Here is a 12,237-nt window from a genome sequence, read left to right on the forward strand (position 1 = left end):
TGTGTGTGTGTGTATATATATATAATTATATATATATATATATATATATATATACAGTTCTGTGCAAAAAGTTTTAGGCAGGTGTGAAAAAATGAGGTAAACAAAGAATGCTTTCAAAAATGGAAGTGTTAATCATTTATTTTCATCAACAAAAATGCAGTGAATGAACAAAAGAGAAATCTAAATCAAATCAATATTTGGTGTGACCACCCTTTGCCTTCAAAACAGCATCAATTCTTCTAGGTACACTTGCACACAGTTTTTGAAGGAACTCGGCTGGTAGGGTTGTTCCAAACATCTTGGAGAACTAACCACAGATCTTCTGTGGATGTAGGCTTCCTCACATTCTTCTGTCTCTTCATGTAATCCCAGACCCATTCAATGATGTTGAGATCAGGGCTCTGTGGGGGCCTTACTATCACTTCCAGGACTTCATTGTTCTTCTTTACGCTGAAGGTAGTTCTTAATGACTTTTGGCTGTATGTTTGGGTCGTTGTCTACTGCATAATAAATTTGGGGCAATCATACGCCTCCCTGATGGATACGCCCGGAGTTCCTCAAGGCTCTGGATGTTGTAGGGGCTGTCTTGGTTGGATCACGTCTCTGCAACATCGGCATGGACATCAGGGACAGTGCCTCTGAATTGGCAGACTGGGGTGGTGGTCCCCCCTCTTTAAGAAGGGGGACCGGAGGGTGTGTTCCAGGGTGTGTTCCAACTACAGAGGGATCACCACTCCTCAGCCCTCCCTGGAAAAGTCTATTCGGGGGGTTCTGGAGAGGAGCGGTCCGTCGGATAGTCGAATCTCAGATTCAGGAGGACAGTGTGGTTTTCGTCCTGGTCGCGGAACAGTGGACCAGCTCTACACCCTTAGCAGGGTCCTGGAGGGTGCATGGGAGTTCGCCCAACCAGTCTACATGTGTTTTGTGGACTTGGAAAAGGGCGTTCCGACCGTGTCCCTCGGGGAATCCTGTGGGGGGTGCTCCGAGAGTATGGGGTACCGGACCCCCTGATAAGAGCTGTTCGGCTCCCTGTACGATTGGTGACAGAGCTGGTCCGCATTGCCGGCAGTAAGTCGAACCCGTTTCCAGTGAGAGTTGGACTCCGCCAGGGCTGCCCTTTGTCACCGATTCTGTTCATAACTTTTATGGACAGAATTTCTAGGCGCAGCCAGGGCATTGAGGGGGTCCGGCTTGGTGGGACTCAGGATTGGGTCACTGCTTTTTGCAGATGATGTTGTCCTGTTAGCTTCATCAGGCCGTGCTCTTCAGCTCTCTCTGGATTGGTTCGCAGCCGAGTGTGAAGCGGCTGGGATGGGAATCGGCACTCTCCAAATCCGAGACCATGGTCCTCAGCCAGAAAAGGATTGGAGTGCCCTCTCAGGGTTGGGAGCGAGATCCTGCCCCAAGTGGAGGAGTTCAAGTATCTCGGGATCTTGTTCACGAGGTGAGGGAAGAATGGAGCGTGAAATCGGACGGGCGGATCGGTGCGGCAGTCTGCAGTGATGCGGGCTCTGCATCGGTCTGTCGTGGTGAAAAAGGAGCTGAGCCATAAGGCAAAGCTCTCACTTTACCAGTCGATCTATGTTCCTACCCTCACCTATGGTCATGAGCTATGGGTAGTGACCGAAAGAACGAGATCGCGAATACAAGCGGCTGAAATGAGTTTCCTTCGCAGGGTGTCTGGGCTCTCCCTTAAAGATAGGGTGAGAAGCTCAGTCATCCGGGAGGGGCCCAGAGTAGAGCCGCTGCTCCTCCGCATCGAGAGGAGTCAGATGAGGTGGCTCGGGCATCTGATCAGGATGCCTCCTGGACGCCTCCCTGGTGAGGGGACTATGTCTTCCGGCTAGCCTGGGAACGCCTTGGGAAGTGGCTGGGGAGAGGGAAGTGTGGGCATTTCTGCTCAAGCTGCTGCCCCCGCGACCCGACCTCGGATAAGCGGAAGAGGATGGATGGATGGATGGATGGATGAAATTGATAACAATAAACAATCATTTATATTTCTGAAAGCATTCTTTGTTTACAGCATTTTTTCACACCTACCTAAAAACTTTTGCAAAGTATTGTATATACGCGTACAGTATTACTTTTAAAAACATTGCTATTTACATTTTTTTCAACTCATACACCTGATGTCAGCATTTTGCTTTCTATTCTGAATGCAGCACAACACTATTTACTGTATGAATCACTGGATTTTTAAATGTTTCTTTGGAAAACCCTAAATGAATGTAGTTGAATTAGGTTAGTAGTTCAATGTTCATTATACCGCTGGGTAATTAATTGATGTTGACCCACTTAAATGACAGGCCCTCTTTTGCTCCCTAGAAAAACTTTGGAGCAGGATCTTCCTTAAGGCACATTTTCATCTTTTATTTCTAAATCTAATGTTCTGTTGTGAATTTTAACAAGTTTTTTTTGGATATCTGAAATATTTTCACAGGCTATAATAATCAATTCTATTACTAATATTTTCTTTTCCTATCTTCTTCACATAAACATTATATTAAGATTTGTCAGCTATTGCTCCTTCATTGGAATCCGATAATATTTTGGCAATTGTTAGATATTGTTATTTACAGCAGCCAAAGCAATACAAGTACCACCCTCCCCACCCTCCCTTTGTCATAGCTGTGCAAATACTTCACAGGATTAGGGCATACAGCACTGTTAAAGGGATTTGAGAAACCTGCCTGCATGCCACAAAAGCTTCATTGAATGACAGGATTCTGTTACATTTTAATTCCTGCTATAATTTTTTTTCATTACAGTTCGTACTTTTCTTTTTGCTGCTATGTTTCTTGTTCATGCAATTTTCATCTACATATCTTAAGGAAATTATTTTAAAGTATTCTTTCTTGCAGTATTTCTGATTCGTCTTGGGCTATAACCGTTTAGAAATTCCTGTTTTGTTTTCCTTCCCAGGTACATCTTCGCTCACCTGTAAACAATGAAACCTACCAAGAGCGACTGGCACGTTTAGAAGGAGATAAGGAGTCACTGGTACTGCAGGTACATATTTATTTATTTAATGTTATTTTTTACAGTTAAAAAAAATAACTACCGGTATTCTTTTTTTCTTAACTAGAACTAGTATTATTCCTGTTTTACAATATTATACTAAATTGTGTTTAACAGTTATTTATCATTTTTGATTTTTAACTTTTTAACAAATAACTGAGTAAAATGTACTTTTTCAGATTTTTGTGTTTTTAAGCTCTGTAATCATAGGTAACTCTGCATTTTTAAGACATTGAACAGTTTCATTACAACTGTCAAAATACTGCAGAATTATATTTTATTCTAATATTCTGTGAACATGTTTAATTAAAATACCTTTACAGAAAACAAAAGGCCTCTGCCTCGAAGAAACTGAGTCTTGCGCTTCACTCATTCACGTTTCAGCTTGCTGAGTCTGGAAAGCCTCCAGCAACAAAAGCACTAGCAGTTCAGTCAGATGCCAGTACATGCCTTTTATACACAAAAGCACATCTTTCACCACTTGGAAAGCCACAGGCGATAGGTGAAAGTTTCTGTGCCTTAGTTACAGGTGAGGTGATTGGTTGCAGCTTCTGGAGAGAAGGCTGACTTCCTTGTTTTGACTCTTCTCAGGAATAGCTGTGCATGCATAAAAGAGCGATGATGTGTAAAAACCTCAGATCTGCTCATTACTATTAAAAGGAACATTGATGAATTGAAAACACCTGAAAAATGCAGGCTCAATATAACCACAGGCAGTGTTATTTGTGGCTGCTCTGTTTGCATATTTATATGACAGTCAGGAAAGAGTGAATTGTTACTTTAAAGAAAGAAAGGAAAACTTTGTATGCATATTTGTAGACCAGAGTTTAACATGGTTGTCCCACATTTTAGTAGTCATTACTTTTGAAGATTATGATGTTTCTGGAATTACCACAGCAGGGTTTTGCCAGATTACACATTTTAAATATTTGAGGATAGCAGTGCTGACGGGCGGAGTTCTTCAGACGTGTCACAACGTTTCTTAAGGACTTTGTTTGTCTGGCAGGTTAGCGTATTAACCGACCAGGTAGAGGCTCAAGGAGAGAAGATAAGAGACTTGGAGAGCTCTCTGGAGGAACACCACCACAAGCTTAACTCAACAGAAGAAATGCTCCAACAGGTAAAAAAAATTCTTCTTTTGTTTCTTTATGTTACCTTTTTTTTTAAGTTTTGCAGCTATATTTATATTATGCTTAAGATATGCAGGCGTTTTAATAATGTGTAATGTTTAGTCTGTTCTTTTGTGCAAGGAATGACCATTTTGGCAGCTGTAACCTGTCATATCTTGACTGAAAGTTTAAGTCCTATTTCTTTCATTTTTCTGAAAGGTTCGTGTGTGAAAGTTTTTTTATTTTTTACAAAACGTCTTTAAGTTAAAAAAGCACAGTCTTTATTATACCATTTTATAGAATTCTTGTCTGTATGTAAAGCAAGTTCAAGCATTTCAAAAATGTTTTTTTCTGGCTACATGTTAACAAATGCTAAAAGGCTAAATTTAGCAAAGTCTGCAATTTTTGATGGCCACCTCAAACTAGGGGATAAGTTAATATGACCTCTTTGGTTTTCCTTCATATCAAAAAGTTAGTGCACCCAATAATTAAAGTGGGTGGGTTATCGTTGAGATGTGGTTTTAACTTATTTCTGAAATGTGGTGCCTGATTATAGACTGTATGCCTGCAAAGAATTTTTAATAGAATTAAACTAGATATGGTATTAATAAATCAAGTGAGTCATTTATTCAGTGTTTTATTAAAAGGCTTAGGAATTGATTAGATTTTATTGATTATGCAGTACATTTTTTGCAGTTTATATGAGATTTGTATGTATAAATTCCCAGTTCAGATTTATCCACAGCTACAGAATGTGCATGTCATTTACTTTTTTGGTGTACAAAGAAGTGAAGTTTTTGGAATGTAGTAGAATCTTGTTCTGAATTTAATTTCTAGAAAGAATTTGCTTTTGCATTTGCAATGCTTTCTGAATAAGGGGAGGTGTTTGCTGGTTTTGTTTTCCAAATGTTTTATGTTTTTGTCATACATTTGTATGAAATGTTATACATTTTTATTAAAATGGCTGTTATGTCAGCTATTGCTGTAGATGAACAAAAATGTTCTATGTCCTCTAATATTTTACTTTTAGTACATTTTATTTCCATTAATAAAAACCTTCCTAATCCATTTCTGGTGCAAGGTGAGGGTGAAAGGAGCATATTCCAGCAGCACTGGCACAAAGCAGGAACTCACTCTGCACAGGTCACTAGTTTATCTCAGGGCACACACAAGTACATCACACACACATAGGTCAGTTTGGAGTTACTAATTAACCCAACATGCATTTGTTTGGGATTTAGAAGGATCACTAGAGTATTAATAGAAGAACCACACAGATGCAAGGGAAACGTGCAGATTCCAATTTTAAACTCAGCCTGCATGAGTTGTTACGCAGCAGCAGTGCTAAACTTATTTTATTTGCTTTAAAAGATAAACAAGGAAGTTTTAAAAAATTGACCTTTATATATTAAACTGGGAGCAATTATAATTACAATTATGGAGCAAAATGCTTCAAATTAATCATCAGTTGAAAAAAGTTGAGAACAGTATCATTTTATGTTAATTGCAATGAAGTATGTTAAAGCACTGTTTGTAGGCTTCTTTTTGAAGTTTACATATTCCCCCTATGTTTATATATAGGGTTTTTCTCCAATAACAATTAATTACATTTCATAAATCATTTTCTAACTACTGAAAGTACTTTAGAGAGACAGTGGGGGGCTGACTCAGCCACTACCAATGGATTTTGTGATTGCACTAGTATGCTCACCTCACATTAGCTATTAGGTGGTAAAGGGATGAAAGAGATTGTTAGCTAATAAGGAACAGGGATATTTAGGGGGCCAGAAAGATCAGGTCATGGTGGTCAATTTAGCCAGGTCATCTGGAAACACCCTACTTTTTTCTACAGATGACCCAGGGATCATTTTTGACCACCGAGAGTCAGGACCTTGGTTTTATGTCTCATCCGAAGGACGGCACCAATTTTTACAGCATGGTGTCCCTATCACTGCACTGGGTCATTGGGATGCACACATACACCACAGTGTAAGAACCCCTTGATGGCCTCACCCCATCTCAAGAACTTGTTGTTAAGTTGGTTGAAAGCTTTAAATTGATGAAGCACTAATGTATGCATTGTAAACTGCTGCTCGCGCATTGTACATTATATTGTCTACTAAAATGTATATTAAAATGCAAATTGAGATTAACTTTTTCATAAACTTATTTTATTCAGATTAAATACTAGGGGGCTCCGCCCCCTGCTCGCTTCGCTCGCCAACCCCTGGTGTTGGGAAATGACAAAGAGCGTGATGTATGAATGAGATATAGAATAGTGTGAAGGTGTAGATGATGCAAATAGAAAGCAAACAATAAAGTGTGTGGCACAGTGTAAAGGGTTATTGGAAAATTTCTTTGTACACGCCTTTTAAGTGTAAAAGGTAATTTCAGGTCAGAACTTGTAAGGTCAATGAAGATGGTCATCATCGTGATCAGAGTCAACTTTGTCAGAGCTTAGAAAGAGTTGTGTCTCTCCAGGAAGTAATGCAATGACTTGGGTATTTATGTTTTCTACATTAATATTGTTTGGACATAATATAGCGCGTTGTGTTAAAAGGGGCATTTGGTCTAATGAGATTGCTGTTCCAAATATCTCTGTAACTAAGTCGTCGCAGATAAAGGCTTGAGGAATTGTACTAATATCTGGGTGAAGTCTATCTGTATTGGTGAGTGTACCATCTCCCAGATGTAATAACCAATTGTTATGATCTGGATCTGGATATCGCATGTTTTGTACTAACTGTATCTTTTGAAAGTAATGTCAATTGTCTGCGTATTTTAAGGTGCACTGAACAATAGCTGAGCGCATGGCATGTGGAACAATAGCTAAGCACTGTCTAAAATCTCCTCCTAATAAAAGTACCTTTCCTCCAAAGGGAATATTATTATTCATCAACGTTTGTAGAAGTTTATGAATGGTGTTGAGTAAGTGACTGGATGCCATTGTGTATTCATCAATAATTAACAGTTTTGCAAGACGGATGTCATGTGCAGTGCCACTGTTCATGTTCATAGTGGATACCGATTTGTAGGATCTAATGCAGTTCATAACGTTTTCACTTTCAGGTACATCGTTAGTTAGAAGGTTCTGTAGATATTCAGGATATGAATGTAAAGGAGGCAGTGTAATTTGACCCTTTTGACAACAACGTGTAAATTCATTACTTGTATTGTCAGTTGTTTCTTCAGGGAAGTTAAGTGAATGACAATGATTACAAATGACATTCATTAATCCCAATGAATTTTCCTGAATAGTGGACTCATTATTGAACGCGTTGTCAGCTAACTGGCGCAAGTGTTTAGCAGGTGTCTGTCGTTGATGTCCGTGACGTGTATCTTTTGCTTGTGCCGTTTGAGAGGCGCGTTGTTGTATGTGTAGTATTTGGGACGTGTTGTTTTGGAGCTGTAATCGATTTGCCTGTGCTGTGTGAGAAGCCCGTTGTAGTCTACTGCGTGCATTGTTTGTATTGAGCCTTGCTCGTTTTTGTATGTCGGTCAGTTGAGCTTTCTCTTTTTGGAGCCTTGCCTGCTTGTTTTTCGGCATTCCAGATGCGCGGTGTAGATGTCTGCGTTTATTTATTTTGTCCCTTCGCTGCCGTTTCTGTATGTCTGAGACGGGAGGTGTTTCGTTTTGAATCTGTGCCTGTTTCGATGCAGCACTTTGAGACGCGCGCTGTATGCGTCTACGTTCAGTGTGTCTGTCAATATGCGGTCGTTTCTGTTAATGTGTTAGTTGAGCTTTGCGTTTTTGGAGCCGAGACATTTTTTCTTCCGGAGGTTCAGAAGCGCGTTGTATGCGCCGCCATGTATTTTGTTTTTTCATGCGGGTTCGTGTGTTTGGTCCCATTATCCGAGCCGTATCGTTTTGTACCTGTGATCGTGTATTTATGACTTGTTTGTTCTTCAGCGTGAGAAATATGGATAAGTAATAAGGAGGATCGCACTCACTGTTAATATGGAGCCTTTTCTGCAGTTGAACGGTTAATAGTGCTTCAGTGTAAGGAGATCCACCTATGCTGCATAGTGTGAAGGTGTTGAGATGACGTATGTTTAATACGGACGGTTCCTTCAGAAATGGGGCTTTGGGTGTCACTTCTTATTGATGTTAGTGTGTTTGTGGGTCTGAATCGTCGTCTTTGTGAACGTTTCGTGTGCCATGTCCGTAGTCTGTCCCGTTTCGTGTCTAATGGGCTTTGTGTGGCGGTCACGGCTTCTTTTTTTTTGTGTGCTAGGAGCTTGTTGAATCCTCCTCTTTGTGTGCGTCCCGTTTCGTGTGCAATGGGATTCGTGCGGCGCTGTGTGCTTTGCCGGCGTCTGAGGAGGGGGGGGGATGTTGCTTGGAGGGGGTGGTGGGATTAGTGGGGCTCGAGCGGCTTCTTTTTTTTTGTGTGCCAGGGACTTGTTGAATCCTCCTCTTTGAATGTGTCCCGTCCGTTGCTTGTAGGGGTGTGGGGGGGTGCGGTTTCTTTTTTTTTGTGTGCCAGGGGCTTGTTGAATCCTCCTCTTTGTGTGTGTCCCGTCCGTTGCTGAGGGGGTGGGGGGGGGGGGGGTGGGGGGTTTGCTTGGAGGTGGGTGTGGGATTTGTGGGGCGCGAGCGGCTTCTTTTTTTTTGTGTGCTAGTTTCGTGTGCAATGGGTTTCGTGCGGCGCTGTGTGCGTCGCTGGCGTTTGACTCGTTTTTTCTGTGGTCGCGGCGCCTCATTTCTTTGACTCCTTTTTTCTGTGCTGACTCCTTTTTTCTGTGGTCGCGGCGCCTCATTTCTTGGGGCGCCTGCACAGTACGTATTTCTTGGGGCGCCTGCGCAGTACGTCTTTTGCGTACACGGCCCATGGCCGGATGTCCCTGCGTCCATCCGGTTTAACATTCTCGGTTAGTAATATGGATATTCATAGATTCAACTTTAAAATACTGCAGATGAAGAGTGTCCTGTATATAACAGGAAATTAGATCATTAGTGAGAAATTAGCAGTTTTTAGGCACTGGTTTATATAGTAAATTCTTGTGTCATGAAAGTTCCACTGAATACAGATTAAATCCCTTTAAGTATTATTATTAATCAGAAGACTTTGGAATATTTACTGTTTATTCTGTAATGCTTTACATTTACTCTGAGAACATATTATGCTATTCTTTTTTTAATGTTGGTAAAGAAGCATTTAATCCCTCTAGATAATTTTTATGTTTTCAGAAAAGCACACCATTTCAGGCAATTCAGCCCCAGAGGTACTAAAGAATAAGAGGTCAAATTACTTGTATTTGCTGCTGTAGGGGATTATCTGATTGAGTTGTGGGAGGGGGTCACTGCTAGCTGTAAACACAGGCTCTTTTTTGACCATTTGTCTTCCTGCTTTGCTGTCTTTATACAGTCTCATGCTGAGCCTTTAATGGCTTGCACTTCTTCCTCTATTTCTTCCATTTCTTCATGGAAATATGGTGCAATAGAATGCTTGACTGTGCTGCTTACACCACATAAATCTGTATGATAAACAATTGAGACAGTCCTTCCCAAACTCAGTTCTGGGGACCCACTGTGGCTGCAGGTTTTTGTTCCAACCAGATTCATAATCCGTGACAACACTTGATAACACTGATCTCATTTAATTAGCTGTTTTTTTTCCTCTTATTCTACATTCAGAAAAGCACTGCAGCATGGTTTTTACATTTATAAGACATTTATATTTCTGCTTTTGCTGTAGATCTTTTGTTGATTTCATTATATTTTGCCCTTTCTCTGTGCAGTTTTCCCCCTTTGTTGTATCTTATTAATGACAATTAAAAATGAGCAGAACAGACACCTGGGTAAACAGCACTGAAACAACAAAGGCTGAAACTACTTTAGTGTCAGACCCACTAATTAGTAAATAATGGATTAATTAAACAATTAAAACACCTAGAAATATAGAATGAAAATTAAGATGAAAATATTGTTAAAAAGAAAAAAATACATTATTTCCATATAACTGTTTGGTACATTTTCATTTTTTTTAACAAACTTAGTGTTCTCATTTCTATATTGTTCCCAAAACACAGAACTTGGGAAATAACGGTTCACTTAATTAGCCCAGGAGTCCAATTAAAAAAGAAGCTGGTTGGAGCAAAAACCTGCAGCCACAGTGGGTCTCCAGGGCCGAGTTTGGGTAGCACTGATCTAAGATATGTGTAACGATCAGAAAAGATTCACTTCACTCCAGTTATCCTAGTCATGGTCACAGTGAGCTGTGCTGAGCTAGACCAAGCCATCTTATCCCGTTCAGGTCCTCCTGTGAAATTCCCAGACACACACTGGCAAATCAGAAGATATAGTCCCCGAGTCTGCCATAGAACCCTTTATCAATGAACCTTGACTGGTATAGTCACTATGGGATTTGCCTAGGAGCATCCCAACTACATGACTTAACAACCTCAGCTGGCTCCTCTTGTTCTGATGTGTGGTCTTCCCATATTGCTGTGCTGCTCACCCTTACACAGATAGTGAGTCATGTAAAACCCTTAGAAACTGAGAAAAATATCACCTGGAAAATATTGAATCTAAAAGATAAAACTTTTTGTTTGTAAAATATTTTGGTCGAGACAGCAAAATATATTAGAAGATTAGTCAGATAAATCAAAAACCTGGCTTTATGTGTTCACAGGTAGGCAGGTACATGACACAAGCTTGAAAAGAGCATAAGTGTGTTCTACAAGACAATCCCACTTAATGACCTTCGTCAATTCATCAATATGATTGTATAATTGTATTTATTAAGTAGCTACTGGACTTTATTTCTCTTACAGTATAATAGATACACTGATCAGGCAATTTTTTTTGTTCTCAGTGTATTATGATACATATTATCTATTCCCCTTCTGTTATTCAACAGTAGGATATAGCTTAATTCATAGTGTTAGTAATTTTTAATTGTAATAAATTGTTTACTGTGTCATTGTTTGAGGGATATTTGAGGTAAAGCAATATGCATCAAGAGAGACTAAATTCAATTCACTACATGATGTTAGACAGCTATTTTTGTTTCTATCAATCCTCTAGCATATGTTCCTTTGTGAGATTATACATAGTTTTTCAGGATAAACAGATATATATTTTACTGCTATATATAAATTAGCTTTGTTTGTTGTCATAAAATGATTCAAAAACACAGAAGGCATATTTTTAGAAATCAAAACACTTCCTGTTTTACATTGGACTTGGTGCTTGCATATTCATCTAACAAAATTTAATTATAAACTCATTGGTCATTTGCTGAAATTAATACAAGAGTCAAAGTCACAGAGCTATTTCTTCTAAGAACTTTTTTATAATGTTAGCCAAATTCCTATAACCGCAAGAAATATTTGATTAGATAGAACTTTATTTGTCCCCAGGGGGAATTTTGGCTTTTTACAGAAGCTCTTCAAATGCATAGATAGACAGATATACACATACAGCAGAATGACTAAAAAGGAAGAAATTTTAAAAAAAGACAACTCCTGACTTGGCAAATATAGTCACAGTGACGTATTATACAGGTGTATTGCTGTTGGTATAAAGAAGCCCCAGTAGCGTTTCTTGGCACACATCTTCTGAATGTTTCTTTGGCTGAAATTATTCAGTGTTAGTTTGTCAGAGAGAGGATATACAGCAATGTTTATAATGACACTCAGTTTTGCTGTAATTCTCTCCTTCACTTTTACGTACAGGGGGTCCAGAGCCCCAGTACTGAGTCTGCCCTTTTAATTATGTAGCTTGTTGATTCAGTGGGCCTTTCTTGAAGTGATGTTACCACCCCAGCACACCACAACATAGAAAATCAAGCTGGCCATAACCAAGTTGTAGAACATGTAAAGAATGTTACTACCTGCATCTCCTAAGAAAAAGAGCATTCTCTGCCCTTTCTTGTATAGTTCCTCAGTGTTACAAGACCAGTCCATCCTGTGACTGATGCCCAAGTACTTGTAGGAGTGCACCACCTCTACATCCATTCCTTTAACAGAGACCGGACACAGAGGCTTTTTGGTGTGGTGAAAGTCAATAACCAGTGCCTTGGTTTTGCTAATGTTGATGCAGACAGTTCTCTTTGCACCAAGAAACAAAGTTTTTCACCTGACTCCTGTGCTATGTTTCATTCCC

At 39.8% G+C, this 12,237-nt stretch overlaps 1 protein-coding gene across 13 annotated transcripts in view; it reads left to right on the forward strand.

Annotated features, from left to right (window-relative positions):
- ppfibp2b (PPFIA binding protein 2b) overlaps positions 1 to 12,237 on the forward strand; it is a 306,312-nt gene that overhangs the window by 171,741 nt on the left and 122,334 nt on the right. For all 13 annotated transcript variants that reach the window (XM_051922751.1, XM_051922758.1, XM_051922761.1 and 10 more), the window contains 2 exons: positions 2,923 to 3,009; positions 4,025 to 4,138. In XM_051922751.1, the coding sequence (XP_051778711.1) occupies positions 2,923 to 3,009; positions 4,025 to 4,138 (201 nt within the window). The remainder of the gene's footprint in view (positions 1 to 2,922; positions 3,010 to 4,024; positions 4,139 to 12,237) is intronic.

The sequence above is a fragment of the Erpetoichthys calabaricus genome, chromosome 2 (assembly GCF_900747795.2).
Source record: "Erpetoichthys calabaricus chromosome 2, fErpCal1.3, whole genome shotgun sequence".
Lineage (NCBI taxonomy): Eukaryota > Metazoa > Chordata > Cladistia > Polypteriformes > Polypteridae > Erpetoichthys > Erpetoichthys calabaricus.